At 47.2% G+C, this 20572-nt stretch overlaps 1 protein-coding gene across 3 annotated transcripts in view; it reads right to left on the reverse strand.

The window, feature by feature from the left end:
- The window catches only part of CRYBG1 (crystallin beta-gamma domain containing 1), a 205088-nt gene that overhangs the window by 66824 nt on the left and 117692 nt on the right, over positions 1–20572 (reverse strand). The window contains exon 1 of one of the 3 annotated variants that reach the window (XM_070073738.2): positions 692–869. The exons of the other annotated variants lie outside the window; for them this stretch is intronic. Coding sequence (XP_069929839.2) covers positions 692–694 — 3 coding nt within the window. The 5' untranslated portion in view covers positions 695–869. Of the gene's footprint in view, positions 1–691; positions 870–20572 lie in introns of those variants that run through there. 3 annotated transcript variants of the gene reach the window in all.

Genomic DNA, 20572 nt, shown 5'->3' on the forward strand with positions numbered 1-20572 from the left:
TAAATCTCGTTTGGGGAAAGTCTGTGCAACACATAATGACTCGCGGCGGGGACAGGCCCAGGAGGCAGCAGGCGGCCAACACCCACTGGGGAACGCATTGGAACGATAACCCACATTTCAGAAGAATGTGTAACAGAGTGCGAACTTCTGCCACAAAGAGAAATGAAAGTCAGCCCTAACTCTCAAAACAGCACTGCCCCACTGGTCTTCACCCAAGGGGCTGGAGTGCAGCTTGCCATCGAGATTTCAAAACCGGGCTGGGAGAAAAGGTGTTTTTCGCCCAGGGAAGAAAAGGATGAACTAAGTTCTTTATAGCACACAGCAGGAAAGAGGTCTATAAAATAGACATTGCTAGATTGCCGATGGAACAAACTCGAATGTGTTTAACAGGAGTAGTGTGCCAATGATCACCTGCTACATTTTAAAGACCCTGAGAAAGAGCAGATAGCAGCAGACCAGGTCACAGTCGTTTTCACTTCCACATCAAGCCAGCATCTGCAAGGATCCTCAGCTTCCTACCATATTCCTTCTATTCACAATGCTTACGATTCTTAAGGCAAAAGAATTTGCCAGATCTAAACAATGAACACACTGTGAAGCTAATTGATGTTACTGATACTATCACTACTACTATGTAAGTTCTAAACAAAGACTTAAGCAATGAAGAGAGAACAAAATGTCAGTCTCTTACCATGACTTTGCTTCCTTTTTGGTTTCTATGGATACAGCAAGAGAATATGAGAAGGACAATGTAGCAGTGCGTGCATTACCGGGGTCAGTCTTCTTCCGTCTCCAAAGAGCCCGTTCTTGCCCTCCTCCTCCAACCTCCTGGGTTTAACTCCCCGGCTCACCTTCGGGCGGCACTGCTCTCTCCCAGAGAGCCAGAGGTGAATGACAGATACTGACTGTTTATGTGAAAAGCACGTTTAATAAGGGTGTGTTTGATTCAACAGTTGAAAGAGTTAAAGAGGTGTGCCCTTTTGGCTGGGTGTGAGACACTGAACCAGAACTGCTGAAAGGACAGCAGAGGAGCTAGTAGACGGTTCGGGGAAAGTCACCCTGCTTGCAGGAAATTATGTGAAAACCTGGTTGTAGGAGGCCAGAAGCAGATAGAGCTGGGAGGATATTTTAGTTTTGATTTTCTTCCTCCGGTGTACATGGTCATTGGACTTCAGTGGTGAGTTTTTGTTTTAACTCCAGCCTTTATGCACTTATGCTTTTTAAATAAATAAATATCCCAAGTAAAATGACAAAATTTGTGGGCAAACACGTAACATAAAAATAGAAAGAGTAAACATTACGTCCAACCTTTAATACCCAAATAATTGACACCTACATTCATCAATAAATGTAACTCAATAATTATAAACTATCATAACACTCACTCTGTTGGTTTCTAGTTTGCATCTGTTTTATGAGAAGTTTTCAGTACTTGGCAACCTGCTTTTGTTAAAGTTCTTCTCTTCAAGTCACACAACCATTAGACCTCCATTATTCAAGTCTTTGAGGTGATGCAAAGCAGAAAAGAAAAACTCTCCTATCTCTTTCATTATGATCACCAGTATTAGAAACAATTATTAAGCTCCTACTGACTCATACCAATGTGTGGGCATAACTTGATGATGGTGAGTGCATGAGGTAAAACACTCTTTTTTTTTTGTCTCCTTTTAAAACAGTGGCAGAAGCATAGAACATAAAATTTACCATCTGAACCTACCCATTTTTTTTTTCACTCCTCAAATGCTTATAAAAGCTGGGGCTGGGCCAGGACTGGAGCCAGGAGCTGGAAACTCGAGCTAGGTCTCCAAGCAGGGTGGCAGAGACCCAACACCTTGAGCCATCACTTGCTGCCTCCCAGGTCTGCACTGGTAGGAAGCTGGATTTGGAAGCCTGACTCAGGAATCAAATTCAGGGCAGTCTGATGTGGGATATGCATCTTGACAGCGAGGCCAAATGCACATCCCACTTTAACAATTTGTGTATTGTTAACTATATTCACATTGCTGTACGAAGGATCTCTAGAACTTTCTCATGTTCCAAAATGAACACTCTATATCTATGAAGAAGCTCTACATTCCTCCCTGCCCCCAGCATTCTACTTTCTCTCTCCCTGAGTTGGACTATTTTCAGTACCTCATATAAGTGTACTGCATTGGTCATCTGGTGGTTGGCTTATTTCATTGACACAATGCCCTCAAGTTTCATTCATGTTGCAGCATGTGACATGTTTCACTTACTCATTCAGCAAACATTAATTGGCGGACAGCTGTGTAGATTCAGTGTTTAAAAACAGAGGCCCTAAAATCAAGGATTTCACCACAGTTTGGGGTAAATTAAAAGGAAGCAAGACAGGCCGGCGCCGCGGCTCACTAGGCTAATCCTCCGCCTAGCGGCGCCGGCACACCGGGTTCTAGTCCCGGTCGGGGCGCTGGATTCTGTCCCAGTTGCCCCTCTTCCAGGCCAGCCCTCTGCTGTGGCCCGGGAGTGCAGTGGAGGATGGCCCAGGTGCTTGGGCCCTGCACCCCATGGGAGACCAGGAAAAGCACCTGGCTCCTGGCTCCTGCCATCGGATCAGCGCGGTGCGCCGGCCGCATCACGCTGGCCGCGGCGGCCATTGGAGGGTGAACCAATGGCAAAGGAAGACCTTTCTCTCTGTCTCTCTCTCTCTCACTGTCCACTCTGCCTGTCAAAAAAAAAAAAAAAAAAAAAAAGGAAGCAAGACAGATGTCTGAAGACAATGCAAGAGGACACTGTCATTTAGAGGTATGAATGGGATGCAGGGGGCATACAAGGATAGCTATCACTTGCGAAGAACCTATGTATAAAACGCTTTGTTAAGGGCATGCCATTTGAATTAAGAGTTGATGTGCAGGTACCCTAGCTCTGGGCTTTTTTTTTTTCTTCCTTTCTTTCATTGTAAGCAAGTATTACAGGGGCCAGTGCTGTGGCACAGCAGGTTAAGCCTATGCCTGCAGAGCCCACATCACATATGGGCACCATTTCAAGTTCTAGCTACTCCACTTCTGATCCAGCTCCCTGCTAATAGTCTGGGAAAGTGGTGGTGGAAGATGGCCCAAGCCCTTGGGTCCCTGCCACCCACATGGGAGACCCAGAAGAAGCTCCTAGCTCCTGGCTTTGGCCTGGCCCAGCCCCAGTCCTTGAGGCCATTTGGGGAGTGAATTAGTGTATGGAAGACCTCTCTCTGTCTTTCCTCTCTTGAAACTAACACTGCCTTTCAAATAAATCTTTAAAAAAAAAACACAAGTATTACAGGTGACAAAACTCTTATATTTATCTAACCAATAATCAATTTTGAAGCAATCATTTATATTAAAAACATTTACTTGGTACTATCACTATACACATACTTGACAGCATAATTTGAAAATAAGAATTCTGCTGACAGAGAAGAAACAAAACATCTTCTATAGAGCACTTACCATGTACTCACGATGTGATAGAGAATATAAAGTTTATTTCGCCTTCTAGAAGCTTATAGACTGGTCTATAAAACAACCACTGGGGTGGAGGCAGGCATCTAATTAGCTGCTAAAGTGTGTAGTAGACATTTGTACTCCTTTAAGAGTTCAAAGAGGAGGAGATCAGTGAGGGTGTGCAGACAGAAGGCCACAGGAAGAAGGCAGGACTAGCCTTGAATTTAAGAAGACAAGGTTAGGGGACGACACTCCAAGTGAGGGGCAGAGCCTGAAGAAAGGTGCCCAAGTGACCACTGGCACAGGGGGCATGACAGTGGTCAGCAAAATAAGTAAAGTGGAAGGTTGAAAGATGAGATTAATCTCACCTGGCAAGGCCTTGGAATTCAAGAAGCCTAGGTGCGATGCCATGGGAAATACGGAATCTTTGCAGGGTTCTGAGCAGGGAGGTGATGTGATCCAAAGCAGTGTTGGAGGAAGCAAGCACAGGAGGCTCTGATGGGCCCAGCTGGCTGGGAACGTGGAGTCACAAGTTCAGATGTGAGCACCGACGGTGGAAATGGAGGGAAGGCAAGAAAGGACAGTGGGGAAGCAGACGCAGAGAGAGAGAGAGAGAGAGAGAGAGAGAGAGAGCTGAGCAGGAGGGATGCCCAGCTCAGTCAGAGGCTCAGGAGCCTGGCACGGGTCATGTGGAAGGTAAGGGACGGTTGCCATTCCCAAAAGGAAATGCCCACAAGCCATGTAGGTTTCCTGCTTGAAGCTATACAACCGGCTTCATCTGAACCCTAATTTGCATCAGACCTCACTTTGCTAGGAAAAATAGAAGCACCCGTTGGTGATGGCACTATCCCCTCTTCTGTAGGACAGTAAGCGCTGCTTACTCCCTGTGAAAGACAAATGACACATTTCTGTGTCTGCAGCTCCATCAGCACCTGGGAGTTTCCTGCTTGTTCTTCATCAGGAGTCAGTCCTGCACGCGGCCTGTCCAGGGCGGCACACGCTGGACAGCGTCTGTAGTGAGGGGCTCACCAATCAGCATACGTAATAACTACTCTGACACGACTCAAGAGGATTTCATCATTCTGTTTAAACAAAGTGTCTGAAAAAGGTTTGTGATTACCATAAAGAACGAAATAAAAACTGCAAGCCTGTAGTTTTGTGCTTCAACAAACCAATGAAATCCTCTTGCAAGAGACATCATTAACATCGCAGAGATGAGAGGAAGCCTTGCCGGTTCTAAGACTTGCAGCCCTACTCGAGGTACCGTGTTGTTTGATGAGCACACTTTGTTGTCTGATGAGCACACTTGGAAAACTGCTCGTGTGCTCCTCACTAGCAACAGGCCTTTCCGCAGAGGGTACACTAATTTAGTGTATTTACTGCCTGTCCCCTCAGCCAAATTCCCCAGGGGTCAATTGGAGCTTGGGGACTTTCCTCCCATGCTCAGTCTTCCTGTGAATCTCTGCCCCCGCCCCTGATCCCAGGACCGGGTGCCAGCAAAGCACAGAGAGACAGCAAGGGGCAAAGGAAAGCAAAACCGCCCGCACCTGACTTTGCTCCCACGTTGCCCAGCCCCGCCCTTCCATACCAAACTGGGAAGAATGCATACAAACATAGTTCAGCTCTGAGCCACAGGGTGCCTGGGAGCAGCCGTGGAACACGTGTTCGTGGGACCCCTTCAATATTCCAGTGGGAAAATCCCATGTTTAAAGCTTGCAACTTCCCAGGAGAAATCACCTTTAACTTACCAACCTCTGTTTTTTTTTTTTTTTTTTTTTTTTTTTTTTTTGACAGGCAGAGTGGACAGTGAGAGAGAGAGACAGAGAGAAAGGTCTTCCTTTGCCATTGGTTCACCCTCCAATGGCCGCTGCAGCCGGTGCACCACGCTGATCCGATGGCAGGAGCCAGGTACTTCTCCTGGTCTCCCATGGGGTGTAGGGCCCAAGCACTTGGGCCATCCTCCACTGCACTCCCTGGCCACAACAGAGAGCTGGCCTGGAAGAGGGGCAACCGGGACAGAATCCAGCGCCCCGACCGGGACTAGAACCCTGTGTGCTGGCGCCTCGAGGCGGAGGATTAGCCTAGTGAGCCTCGGTGCCGGCCCCACCCTCTGTTTTCATCTGCTCAATCTATCACGTTTGGTCCCGGCCAGTTCATCCACAGTTTCCCAAGGGGGTGAAATGTTTCCCCAATAACTGAATTACAGAATTGTCTTTCTGTCCTCTCTCCTCCAGTGAACCTCGTGCCACACAAGCATACTGTAAAGACGGCTATGTCACGGTGGCTGTCCCCGCATAGGGTGACCTAGGAATTCTCCTGGCATCACGTCACTGCTGACCGGTGGATATACTTGACTAAAACACTGGGTAGAATTCCAAGAGGGAAGCCAGACTGTCACGTGGGTTCATTATGAGACTAAAGACTCCTCTATGGTCGCATTTACAAGCCCTGCTGAAGGCATGAGCCTCTCCACAGATGACAAAATCCTTCCAGACATCTATCAGATGCCTGCAATAGCCAGGGCTAGGTCAGCCCAAAGCCAGGAGCCTGTAACTCACTCTGGGTCTTCCACGTGGGTGGCAGGGGCCATCACTGCCTCCCAGGATGCATAACAGGAAGCTGGAATCAGAGGCGAAGCTGGAACTCTAACCCAGGCACTCTGCTGTGGGTGTCTTAACCCCTGCTGCCAAACACCCAACCCTTAATTCTTCATGTTCTTCCACCTATGCAGTTTTAGACAGATACTCACTCTGTCCCCCCAGCTATTAACAAACTCAAGTCTGTCACTTATGGAGGGTAATTTTGTGTTATTGTTTTTAAATTAAATGAACTGAAACTAACTTTATGAAATGAACTTTAAACCACATAGACTTACAACTTAACTAAAATGGTTTAAAATCAACATTTTCTTTCTTAAAGATTATTTATTTATTTGAAAGGCAGACTTAGGCCAGCGCCGCGGCTCAATAGGCTAATCTTCCGCCTGTGGCGCTGGCACCCCGGATTCTAGTCCCGGTGCCCCTCTCCCAGTCCAGCTCTCTGCTGTGGCCTGGAAGTGCAGTGGAGGATGGCCCAAGTGCTTGGGCCCTGCACCCGCATGGGAGAGCAGGAGAAGCACCTGGCTCCTGGCTTCGGATCAGCGTGGTGCGCAGGCCGAAGTGCACCAGCCGCAGCAGCCATTGTGGGGGTGAACCAACAGTAAAGGAAGACCTTTCTCTCTGTCTCTCACTGTCCACTCTGCCTGTCAAAAAAAAAAAAAAAAAAAAAAAAAAAAAAAAGCAGACTTAGCAAGAGAGAGAGAGAGAGAGAGAGAGAGAGAGAGAGAGAGAAAATCTTCCACCCTTTGGTTCACTCCCACAATGGCAACAACTGGGACTGGGCCAGGCTGAAGCCAGGAGCCAGGAGCTTCTTTCAGGTCTCCCATGTACGTACAGGGGCCCAAGGATGTGGGCCATCTTCTGCTGCTTTCCCAGGCACGTTAGCAGGGAGCTGGATCAGAAGTGGAGCAGCTGAGACTCAAACAAGTGTCCATATGGGATGCTGGTGCCTCAGGGTATGGCTTAACCCACTGTGCCACTGAGCCAGCCTCTAAAACCAACATTTTCAACCAACCAGAAAAGTCTTCCTCCAAATTCCTTTCAAATAATAATCAACTTGAGGGTTTGTCCCTACTATTTTGTAGCAAGTTTGGGTCATGTGATATAATCAAATCTGCCACATTTTACCAAAGTGTTCACCCCCAAATCTTTGTGGTCATAAGAATTTTAAGAGGACTCCTGGATCCCAGCCCCTGGTGCACTTGCCCTGTGTAATGGCCTCTTGCAGAGTGGGCAGAACCTGGGAACAGGATCAAGCTCACTCCTTTGATTAGGTTACAGTACTTGGCAGGTGACTGGATTTTTGCAGGTGCAATTACTCCTTAATGAGTTGACTTGGAGATACTCAAAAGGGAGATTATCCTGGGCAAGTCTGTCCTAATTGGTGAGCCCTCTACAGGGCATCCAGAGGTCAGAGGTCTGCAGCTGCCAGGAAGTGAATTCCAACCACCACCACCACCAGGGCTTGGAAGAGGACTCCAGGTGTCAGATGAAACTGCAACCCCACCCACACTCTGACCAGAGGGCCCAGCCAAGCCTTGTCCAGGCTCCTAACCCAGGGAAATGACAATGAAAATACAGGCTGCTTTTAGCTGCTGTTACTATTTTTCTTTTAAAGATTGATTGATTCATTTGGAAGGCAGAGTTAGGGAGAGAGAACCAGAGAGACAGAGAGAATCTTTCATCCATTGGTTCACTCCCCCAAATGGCCAAAATGATTGAGGCTGGGCCAGGCCAAAGCCAGGAGCCTGGAACTCCATCCATGTCTCCCATGTGGATGGCAGGGGCCCAAGCACTTCCCTGGATGGGAAGTGGGGCAGCTGTGACTTGAACCAGTGCTTTTATGGAATGCTGGCATGACAGGCACCTTAAGTTGCTGGGCCACAGCACTGGCCTCTCAGCTGCTGAGTTTGTGTTAATTTGTTATGCAGCAATATAAAACCAATTCAACATTTGATCAATATTTCTTTCTTTTTTTTTTTTTTTTTTTTTTGACAGGCAGAGTGGACAGTGAGAGAGAGACAGAGAGAAAGGTCTTCCTTTGCCATTGGTTCACCCTCCAATGGCCGCCGCGGCCGGTGCGCTGTGGCCGGCGCACCGCGCTGATCCGAAGGCAGGAGCCAGGTGCTTCTCCTGGTCTCCCATGGGGTGCAGGGCCTTAGTACTTGGGCCATCCTCCATTGCACTCCCTGGCCACAGCAGAGAGCTGGCCTGGAAGAGGGGCAACCGGGACAGAATCCGGCACCCCGACTGGGACTAGAACCCGGTGCGCCGGCGCCGCAAGGCGGAGGATTAGCCTAGTGAGCCGCAGCGCCGGCCTGATCAATATTTCTTAGCCACTGTTTATGCACTAGGCTCTGTAGTACATTTTGTATAACTTATACATACGTATGAGTGTATCTGAGGAATTTAATCCACCAGGGAGTCCTAACATAGGCACCTAAGTGATGACAAAATGAAGCAGCAGGTAGCTGTATGAGTCCCATCAGCTAAGTTTTGGAACTTGAAGAAAGAGCAACAAGGACGACTTTGAAGCTGGTGGCACAAGCTAGGGTTTCAATCGTGTTGTATGTAGAAGGCTGGTGGAGCAGGAGCAAGGCAGGGAAGCACAGGGTAATGTTTGCTCTGCGAGGGGCTGGGGGAGCCCTGTGGTGGCTGAGCCCCAGGGCTAGCTTGGGACTTCCCCAGGGGTGAACCAGCAGCCACTGGGGGATTGCGGGAGGCACAAATGTGGCAAGCACTTGGTCTCCTTCAGTGTTGAAAGACTAACTGCTTTCTTAGTACCGAAATGGGGAAGAGGAGGCCCCTTATTCTGCCCTCTCCATCTTACGGATGCTGACACTCAGCCTTTTCTGTCTCTTGGGAATCTCCAGGTTGTGCAGGAAACACTAGCTTCTCCCACAACAATATCCCAGGTGCCTTGCTTAAACAAACAGAAAGGAAATTTTGCTTTTTTAAAAAAATCCTTGGTTTTCAGCAACCATGACTATACAATTTTTTTATTCATTTATTTGAAAGGCAGAGAGATGGAGAAACAAAGATCTCTCATCTGCTGGTTCACTCTCCAGATGCCCGTAACAGCTGGGGGCTGGGCCAGGCTGAAGCCAGGGGCAGACAACTCCCTCCAGTTCTCTCACTCAACTACTTGAGTGGGCTGCCTCCCAGGGTCTGCATTAGCAGGAAAATGGAATTGAGAATGGAGGAGGACCTAGAACCCATGTACTCCAAAATAAGATGGGGGTGTCCCAACCAGGGTCTTAACAGCAAAGCCAAATGCCTGCCCCAGAAATTTTACTTTTTGCAAGGAAACAGTAAGGGAATCCATTTCTACAATGGGGTGGGGCAGGGTGGGTGGCACCCAGCAGAGTAATTCACAAATCTATTCTGCTTGCCTTCTTTTAAGAGTTGATTTTGGGGAAGGGCTTTGGCATGATGGTTAGGAACTGGTCAGTAACCCCTTGTCTTACAAGGGAGGACCTGGGTTTGACCCCGGCTCCTTACTCCAGCTTCCTGCTAACGCATACCCTGAGAGGCAGCAGATGGTAGCTGGGTCCCTTCTCATGTGGGAGACCTGGATGGAGTTCCTGGCTCCTGGCTTCAGCCTAACCCTGCCCCAGATGTTAACAGGCATTTGAGAAGTAAACCAAGAGATGGGGGCATTCTTTCTCTTTCTCTCTGCCTTTCAAGTAAATACAATCATTTCTTTAAAGTAGCAATTAATTTTGAAATCCATATATAGGTTTTTCATAATATACATCTTTCATGACATTTCTGAAGATCCTTTACATTCAGGGATTTTAAATATTTTTTGCACCAGAATAAACTTATCTTTTAATCCAATTCCCACAAACTGTCTGAATTCCACCCATACCTCTTCGTTTCTTGTCTGTCACCTGTTAGAATGGGAGCTGCTAGAAGCTAGGAATTTCATCCCCTTCAGTCTGAATTCTCCAGTGCCTGCAGGAGCTGACTCCTGGCCCTTCAACCACAGAACCAGTGCACTTCACAGAACCGCTCTACAATGAAAGGCTTCAGGGCTGGCCTGTGCGGCATAGAGATGCCTGCCTGGGAGGAGGGGTCTCAGGTCCTCAGAGAAAGCAAGAACAGGAGAACAGGGGAAGTGGCTGACTCACTGGGAGCTAAGAAAGAAGTGAAAGGAGCCCTCAAGGGAAGGGTCTTACCCCAGGACTAATGGTGGGCAGCCCTGAGGGCAGCCCTGAGGGCAGGGAGGGAACAGGAAGAGGCCTCAGAGAGGGCTGTGCAGGGGGCCTGCCAGGGGCTGAAAGACAGACAGCCTGCAGGGAGGATGGAGCAAGGCGAATGGATGCAGTGGTCTCACTTCCCTCTGTCTCTGAGCTACCGCCAAAACCAACCCCCAAAACACACCAGAGGAGAGTCCACACACCCGAGTCCTTGGATGGAGCTGACCCAGGACACAGGGCAGGGTGGCTAGGGCGAAGTGGGACCTCACGGTCAAAGAGACATTTCTAGAAGAGGATCCTAAGGATCCAAGAAGGGCCTCTGTCTCCTGCTCCTTCTGAGGCAGGAGATGCAGATGAGCCTAGAAAAAGGATGAACTGAGGCCTGGGTTCTCTTAAAGACCTGTGTGGAGTATCGGAGACACACAGGGACTTTTTTCAAGAGACTGCCATGTGTCTTATCTCACCTCTCACTGTAATTTGTCTCTTCTTAAACTTTAGACAGTGAGCTAAACTTTTTTTTTTTTTAAAGATTTATTTATCTGAAAGTCAGAGTTACACAGAGAGAGGAGAGGCAGAGAGAGAGAGAGAGAGAGAGACAGAGACAGAGAGACAGAGACAGAGACAGAGAGACAGAGAGGTCTTCCAGCCAATTGTTCACAATTGGCCGCAACTGCCAGAGCTGCGCTGATCCAAAGCCAGGAGCCAGGAGCTTCTTCTGGGTCTCTCACATGTGTGCAGGGGCCCAAGTACTTGGGCCATCCTCCACTGCTTCCCCAGGCCACAGCAGAGAGCTGGATGGAAAGAGGAGCAGCCAGGTCTGGAACTGGAAACCATATGGGATGCCGGCGCTTCAGGCCAGGGCGTTAACCCACTGCACCACAGCACCAGCCCTTGAGCTAAACTTTCACCTCCATTGTAGCAGCCACATTTCTTCTAATGCCCAAATCCTCTTGACAATGCCAGGCTGCAGGGACCTGTATTCACTTGGTCACAGGGCCAGCCAGGCCCTCCTGTGGCCTGCATCACTTTTGCCTACCATATTGTTCCTAATCAGAGCCACTCAGTGTCTGCCCTGTGAGCTTTATCCTTCTCCTAAGTCCCAGCAACCATTGCTTCAATTATGTCTACCCTGGCATTGTGCCACTGAGAAAACCGACTATTTCTAGCAAAACTGGATGTGACCCCTACCTCACCCCATATCTATAAATTAGTTCAAAATGTATCAGAGTCCTACATGTAAGAGCTAAAACTATAAAACTGGAGGAAGCAAAGGTGTAAATTTTTGTGATTGAACTTGGCAATGGTTTCTTATGATACCTAAAATTCAACCACCCCACTCCCCCCCCCCCCGGGGGAAAAAAAAAAGGCAAACTGAACTTGTTCAAAATTAAAAAGTCTGTACTTCTAAAAACACTATCAAAAAAAGTAAAAAGACATACTGTAGCATGGGACAGAATATTAATAAATCATGTATCTGATAGTGGTCTAGTATAGAGACTCTAACGATTCAACAGTATAACTACAAGTAACCTAATTCAAAATGGGCAAAGGGAGCAGACTTTTGGTCTAGTGGGTAAGTGTGCATCCCATTTTGGAGTACTTGGATTCTTTTCCCAGCTCCGGTTCCTAACTTTAGGTTCCTGATAATGCAGACCCTAGGAGGCAGCAGTGATGGCTCAAGTTACTGGACTACTGATGCCTACAATGGAGGACCTGGATTGAGTTTCCAGCCCCGACTTTGGCCCCCTGGAAGTTGTGGGCATTTGGGAAGTGAAACAGTGAACAGAAGTTCTCTATTTATGTCTCTCTCTGCCTCTCTAATAATGAAATATTATTAAATATTTGAACTTCAAATAGAACTTGAATAGACATTTCTCCAAAGATGGCCAATGAATATAGGAAAAGATATTCAGCATCACTAATCATTAAAGAAACACAAACCAAAGCTATAATGACATTTATACGTCCACATAAAAATTTGTAAACCAATGCCTATAGCAGAATTACCCACAGTTTTTAAAAATTGGAAACAACCCAAATGTTAATCAATGATAAGCAAACTAAAAATGTGATTTTCAGCAACAAAAAGGAATGTAGCATAATGATACATGCTACAACATGGAAGAACCTTGAAAACATGATGCTAAGTGAAGGAAGACGGGCATGAAAGGCCACATAATAATTCCATCTAGCACATGTGCCTAGAATAAGCAAACCCACAGAGACAAAAAAGTAGATTAGTGGTTGCCAGGGGCTGGTGGAAGCAGGGATGGACAGTAAATGCAGGGCTGCCTTTTGGGGTCCAGTTCTGGCCATAGTGGCCATTTGGGGAATGAACCAGCAGCTAGAAGCTCACTCTGTCTCTTGTCTGTGTGTGTGTGTGTGTGTACATATGCATGTGTTTGTGTCTGTGTGTTTCTCTGTTGTTCTGCCTTTCAAATAAAAATTATTTTTAAGATTTATTTATTTATTTGAAAGGCAGAGTTACAGAGAGTCAGAGGCACAGAGAGAGAGAGAGGTCCCCCATCCACTGGTTGACTCCCCAGATCACCGCAATGACTGGAGCTACACTGATCTGAAGCCAGGAGCCAGGAGCCTCTTGCAGGTCTCCCATGCAGGTGCAGGAGCCCAAGGGCTTGGGCCATCTTTTACTGCTTTCCCAGGCCATAGCAGAGAGTTGGATCGGAAGAGGAGCAGCTGGAACTCAAACCAGAGCCCATGTGGGATGCCAACACTGCAGTCGCCACTTTGGCACACCAAAGTGCCAGCCCCCAAATAAAAATTAACTTTTAATTAAAAAGGGCCAAATTATACTGAATGTCACGTGAATGCAAAACAAGGTCAGATGAGTTGTCCTCATGTTCAAGGAAGACACTAGACATAAGGGCAACTTCTCCAAGGCCACATAGCAAGTAGAGTTGCTAAAATTCATACCAGGCCTTCCTAAGAAGATACACCTCCTATTACCACAGTATGTGAGAGGTACTCAACACTGTGGTCAAACACATACACACTGGAGCTGTGCAACATGTGTTCAAATCCCAGCTCTGACACTTGCCAAAGTGAGTTAAGAGAACTCAGTATAATCATCTGGTAAAATAGGAGCAACTGTATCTACCTCAGAGTTATTATGAAGGGAGTAACTGTACCTACCTCACAGAGTTATTATGAAGATTAAACAAGTTAATATCTGTGGAGTACTTAGAATAGTGCCCGCCATGGACCAAACACTGTGCTATGCAAGACTCAGCTATTGGGCCTGTGCTGTGTTATTTTGGGTGAGCTGCCACCTGCAGCACCATCATCCCCTATGGTTGCTGGTTTTGGTCCCAGCTGCTCCACTTCTGATCTAGCTCCCTGTTAATGCACCTAGGAAAACAGAGGAAGATGCCCCAAGTGCTTGGGCCCCTGCAACCAAATGGGACCAGGAAGAAGTTCTTGGCTCCTGGCTTCAGCCTGGCCCAACCCCAGTCACTGCGGCCATTTGGGGAATGAAATGGCAGATGAAGACCTCTGTCTAAAAAAAAAACTTTGCTATTAGGGTATAGATAATTCCTCCAAATCAGAGCAGTGCAAGATAATGAGCAGGTGTTCTGGACGGATCATCTGTGTTCCCCTCACATTCACATGCTGCAACCCTACCTTGCACTGGGATGTTGTTGGGAGGTGGTTAGGTTGTGAGGGTGGAGCCCTCTGGAATGGCATTCCTGCCTTTTAAGAATCACAAGAGACTTAGGTGAAGACACAAGAAGTCAGCAGCTTGCAACCTGGAAGAGGGCCCTCAGGAGAACCCAGCCATGCTGGCTCCCTTAACAACACTTCTAGCCTCCCAAGCCATGAAAACAAATTAATTTCTTTTGTTTATAAGCAACCCAGTATATGACATTTTGTTAAAGCAGCCTGAATTAAATTAAGATCAGATTTAAAAAAGTAAATATACCCATTTGTAACAGAATCTTAAAATGGAATCTGAAATTTCTGCTCAGTTTCATCTGAGTTTCCAGAGAGTCAGTGTAGACACTGAGTTAGGAGTCCAGCTTGAGGAGGTGACCTGGGGGTGGGAAAGGCACAGCTGCTAATGGAGGAGCCTACAGCCTGTAGGGGAGGAAGCACGAGATCCATGGAGAATAAGATGAAACTTAACAGCACATCAGAGCCATGGCGATGGTGCCTCCTGCTTTGGGAAGATGAGAAGAGAAGGAACCTGCAATCATATAGTATGTACCAGAGACCCAAGTTCAATTGGTGGAAATGCTTTTGTATCCAAGTTCATGCTCTGATGTTACAGCCCATCAGAATTGTGCTCACTCATTCGTTCATTCAGAATTGTGCTCACTCATTCGTTCATTCAAACACTGACTGAGCATCATCAACTTTTATCCAGCAAGTGTTCTCGTGTCACAGGTTTCTGTCTAATTAGAGAGGCATGCTGATGATGATGAGCCTCCCTTACCAGTGAGCTGAGAAAGGCATGGTCTCCCTAGCCACGAACAGTGAGACGATCAAGTGATGTGACTTGGTCCATTCAGGCTGAGCAGAAGCGTTATGACGGACCGGGGACTCATAAACAACACGGCTGTATTTCCTGCAGCCCTGGGGTTTGGGAAGCCCAAGGTCGGGCTGGTGGCAGATCCCGCGTCTGGTGAGGGCTCCTTTTTGCAGCGCCTTCTTACAGGGTCCACACGGTGGGAGGGATCAGCTAGCTCTCCCAAGTCTCTTTTTAAATAGGTTTTTAATTATGTATTGATTCATTTATTTCAGAGGTAGCCATACACACAGATCTATACATTGATTCACTCCCCAAATGCCACCTACAGCCTGGGCAGGATCCGGCCAAAGCCAGGAGCTATGAACCCAACTGGGTCTCTCATGTGGGTGGCAGGGATCAGATACTTGAGCCATGGCCACCTGCGGGGTTTCTTTTCTATGTGCAGTCACCCTATCCAGCAGCGTTCCACTCTCATGGCCGAATCACCTCCCAAAGCCCCATTTTTTAATACCATCTTACTACAGGGTAGGGTTTCAGCATCACAAATATTTAGTTTACATCACTACTGTCAGTATTCAAAATAGAATATAGGCCGGCGCCATGGCTCAATAGGCTAATCCTCTGCCTTGCGGCGCCGGCACACCGGGTTCTAGTCCCGGTCGGGGAGCCGGATTCTGTCCCGGTTGGGGCGCTGGATTCTGTCCCAATCTGTGAAGCTTTACATATGTTCTATAAAATGGTATGTCTGAGGTAGAAATGCATTTTGACATGGGCACATTTTAAAAAAAATACTTATTTATTTGAAAGGCAGAGTTGCAGAAAGAGAGGAAGAAACAAAGATGGGGGGAGCGATAGGGAGGGAGGGAGAGAGAGGAAGGAAGAGAGGGAGGGAGGTGAGGAAAGAGAGAGAAACAAAGAGGGAGAGAGGGCGAGAGACAGAGAGGATGTCTTCCATCTACTTATTTATGCCCCAAATAAGCACAATGTCTGGGCTTGGGCCAGGTCAAAGACAGGAGGCTGCAACTTCATCTGGGTCTCTCACATGAACGGCAGGGACCCAAGAACTTGGGACATCTTCCACTGCTTTCCCAGGCATAACAGCAGGGAGCTGGACCGGAAATGGAACAGCTGGGAACTGAACTGGTGCTCACATAGGATGCTGAGAGGCACAGCCCAAGCCTTCAGGCATTGTCCTGTGAGCCAATTACTTTCAGCACAAGATAGCATAATTCAGCAAGTGCATCAGTTTCTAAATGGCAGCTATTATCAGTCTTAGCCCAAACCACAGTTTAACCAACTGCCTTTATTTGGTTACAAACATAATTGGAATTAAAGCTTAGAAGGAGAGATAAGAGAGATCTAATCTTTGTAACAAAAAAGAAAAACACATACACACTCATTATTGTCTTTATCATTTCCGAGTACCCTCATTATTGAGGAGTTTTACCTGGTATACAGACCCAACCTATTAAAACAACACATGAAAGATTATCCCAAACCTTTCAAGCCCAGGGAGCAGTGGCCAGCTTCCCTCGGCTCCAACCCAGCTGCGGGGCACAGTCTGGCACGTGGGCAGCTGGTGGGCTCTGCACCAAGGAGACAAACAGCTGTGCCCTCCACTATTGTACAGGGCAGGAACTCGGCTCTGCCTGCACTGCCCGAAGGGGAAGGAAGTAGAGCTCGGCTCAGTTTTCCAAACAGCCGCGGTTCCCAGCTCTGGATCACCCAGAGGGAGGATGAAAAGACCTTTTCATGGCTTGAGATCCTCCAGACGGAAGAAGCTTCACGCCTGCTTCTCGTGAGCCCTACAAAGACGGCTCCCTCTCAGCCTGCGGGGCAGACAGATTTCAGGACAACCCCCAACCCGGGCAGAAAGATCATTCACCAACAGGGCAAGGGGATGCAGGAAGGGTGGGGCCACAAAAGGACCCACTGTCGGTGCCCCTCCCTCTTGGTTTCTGTTGTGGAGAGCTGGTCACAGCTTGGGTCATCAAGCATGACAGAGAAGTTGCTGAAGCTTATTTGAGATAATGTGAGGTAAATCATTAACTCTGAGCCGAAGACCAACCTGAACTCCTTAACCAAAAGGAAGCTTGGAAACGGGACTAGTTGCTGAAACGCTGACTCACTCCTTCTGCTGAACTTGATGTTTCAGCTCCTGGAACTACAGCAGAACTTTTCTTCCAGTAAACACCCTTCAGGTGAATATTCATTGCCTACTAAAATCGCAAGATTCACTTCCGCCGTTCCTTCCGCCTCTACCCCTCCTCTTCCTGCACGTCCATTCACTGTGGGACACTGTGTGTACCCCACACAGAAAAACGCGTTCCTCTTCAGTAAAATGCAAACACAATGGAGCACTGATTGGAACAGTGCCATTTTTGTGGCTTTGGAATTCAATGGGACCAATGGCAAAAAATTGCCAAAATACTTTAGTCTCAAAGTAGATATATTGGGTCCACACAAATTTGACCTCAAAACTATATGTCAGGGTCCCTTCCTACGTCAACATGTGTTCTTTTGCCTTACCCAATAATTATACTACTCTGCCAAATGTGTATGGTAGGTGGTATTCTAAGCACTTTACGTGTAATAAACACATTTAATCCCCATAACAACCTGATGAAGAATTTGACTAATGCACAGGAAGGTTTGGTAACAAGCCCAAGGCCACACAGCTATCAAGTGGCAGAGTTTGGATTCGAATCTGAGCAGATGTGAGTTTAGAATCTATGCTTCTAACCAATGCTTACTGCAGCTCATTCACAATAGCAAAGGTATGGAATCAACTTAGAGGTCCATCAACTGATGAATGGATAAATAAAATGTGGTATATATACACAATGGAATCTTACTCAGCCATAAAAAAGAATGAATTCCTGACATTTGCAACAGAATACATGAAACTAGAGACCATCATGTAAGTGAAATAAACCAGCCTCAGAAAGACAAACATCACTTGTTTTCTCTTACTTGTAGAAGTTAGTATAAAGTATAAAAACTGTGCAGATGTCATATTCATAGACAGAAGTTATCAATATTGCTTCACGGATCATACCATGTAAATGACATTACACCCTTCTTTCCCCATGGCATGATCAGTGTCATGAATCCTTCTCTTCATGATAGTAGTATGTCTGTTTTAAAGAAAAATTGAAAAAAAAATTAAAAGGTGCTTATGGTTCTGCATAGGGAAGTGACCAAACTTCATGTCCCTACAAAATTCACAAAAGGAGTATCATCCAATAAACCACACTTACAACTCACCTGTCTCTTGGGTGATTTGCGGGAAGGGGAGACATCATTTCCCTGAACAACCTAACTTTGATACACAATCAGCATTAAGAAAAACCCTGCCTCAAGTTTCCCACGAACTAATCACAGATAAGCCCGTTTGCTGCGTCATTCTTCAGTGTCATGGCCACCAGGAAATTCAACCTGAGTCTGACTCACGGCCTATTTAGAAATCCATGCTATTAAATCTTTGGTGCTGGGTCTAATTTACAAAAAGCACAGAACCACAGAGCTGAAAAGGACCTTGGAGTCTGCAGAATGCCATCTCCTAAGTGAAGCTGCCCAGGAAGGTGCCCGGGGCTCCCAGGCCCCGCAGCCGCACCACAGTGGAAGCGCCATCAGGTGAAGGGTCGCAGGCTCCCGGCGTCCAGTGCCTCTCTGTGCTTTCTATGCTTTCTCACGAGGTCCACCACACCCCCAGGACAGTCTGGTATGACAAGGGAGCATGCTCCCATGACCTGGGGCCACAGTGCCTCCCCATGCTCAGTAGGGACAAGGTGAGCGCAGTCCTATCTCACTGGCTGGACTGTGGAAATACACACAGTCTACTTCCAACACAAGCTGGGTGCTGCTAACCTGCTCCTCATTAGAGTGGCAATCAGGTAATATCACAAAACACGGACGGACACAAAATACGAGTATGCTAAGTGGAAAATGGGTATTACTCTATCTTACATGGGTACTCATTTTCTATTATTCTGTTATATTTCATCATTGACCATTATTTATTTATTTATTTCAAAGGCAGAGAGTCAGGGACAGAGAGAGAAATCCATGTAGATGTCCCACATGGATGGCAGAGATCAAGTACTTCAGCTACCACCTATTCCCCGCAGGAAGCTGAAATCAGAAGCAAAGCAGGGACTCGAACCCAGGCCCTCTGATAGGGCATGCCTGTGTCCCAAGTGGCATCTTAACCATTGCGCCAAACGCCCACCCCATTATCAATCATTTGATCCCAGGGGAAATCACTGGTGATCTCTGAATTTCTCTTTCAGTGGAAACACATCGGATCCTCACCCTCTTCTCTGGCTCAGGAGCTCAGAAGCTCATGTCTGCCTGCCTCTTGTCTCCCCCTGCCAGGCCATCCACACAAAGCCACGTGGCTGTTCTTTTCAAGTCCCAGATTTTACCCTGGCATGTCTATCTAGAAATCCTTCAGCGACTCCCCACTCCACTTAGCATAAAGTGTGGCACCGTACTCGTGTGCCTGCCATGTCTTCCAGCCTTGCTGGGCCTGCCCCAAACATCGGTTCCACCCCAGCAGGTTCCCAGTTCCCCAAACCCACACGGTACCTGCCTGTCTCTTGGCGCCTGCCCATGGGGCTCCTCCCTCCCAGAACATCTTCCCTGGGCCAACCCAGCTCTGATTCACACGGGAGAGCCCAGCCCAGGAAGCCTCTCTGAGAACCACGGGTTACTGAAATCCTTCTCTGAAAGCATTTATTACTACTAACACCAATTTCATGTCTTTGGTCCTAATTTTTTAACTAGAATGTTTTAATTTAATGTTTAATGTTCTAATTTTTCTATGTACATCTTTTCTACTTTCCCATTTGGTGTGTTGATTTCTTTACAGCAAGAAATGTTTCTTAGAAAGCTATTCTTTTGTGCCAAGTATCAGATCATTGATTATCTAATTGTCTGCCACTCTTACCCCATAGTCTCCTTGAAGAGTTGGTATTTAACACTTTGGGGAATTTTATGGATTTATTCTAAAAACCCAAAAGCTCATGGAACTCAAAGATACTAAAAAAGTTCATGGAGGGGCCGGTGCTGTGGTGCAGCAGGTTAAAGCCCTGGCCTGAAGCGCCAGCATCCATATGGGCACCAATTCTAGTCCCGGCTTTTCCTCTTCTGATCCAGCTCTCTGCTATGGCTTGGGATAGCAGTAGAAGAAGGCCCAAGTCCTTGGGCCCCTGCACCCATGTGGGAGACCCAGAAGAAGCTCCTGGCTCCTGGCTTTGGATTGGTGCAGCTACAGCCATTGCAGCCATCTGGGAAGTGAACCAGTGATGGAAGACCTCTCTCCCTGTCTCTCTCTCTGTAACTCCATCTTTCAAATAAATAAAATAAAGTATTTTTAAAAAAAGTTCATTGAACATGAATATTATAAGAAAACTATGCATAGACTTAAAAAAAACCCCTCATCTTCTAATTTCTTTTCCCCCACAAACTATTTAAATTACCATTGTATATTTTTAGGTGGAATCTTTTACCTAAAACTTATGGTTAAATTCAAAGATAACCTGTTACAGAGTATTTATTAATAGGTTAAGAGAATTAAAAAATTAGCAACATTTTTTTTTTTTTTTTGACAGGCAGAGTGGACAGTGAGAGAGAGAGACAGAGAGAAAGGTCTTCCTTTGCCGTTGGTTCACCCTCCAATGGCCGCCGTGGCCGGCGCGCTGCGGCCGGCGCGCTGCGGCCGGCGCACTGCGCTGATCCGATGGCAGGAGCCAGGAGCCAGGTGCTTTTCCTGGTCTCCCATGGGGTGCAGGGCCCAAGCACCTGGGCCATCCTCCACTGCACTCCCTGGCCACAGCAGAGAGCTGG

The sequence above is a fragment of the Oryctolagus cuniculus genome, chromosome 5, assembly GCF_051225735.1.
Source record: "Oryctolagus cuniculus isolate XC-2025 breed Fujian yellow rabbit chromosome 5, ASM5122573v1, whole genome shotgun sequence".
Lineage (NCBI taxonomy): Eukaryota > Metazoa > Chordata > Mammalia > Lagomorpha > Leporidae > Oryctolagus > Oryctolagus cuniculus.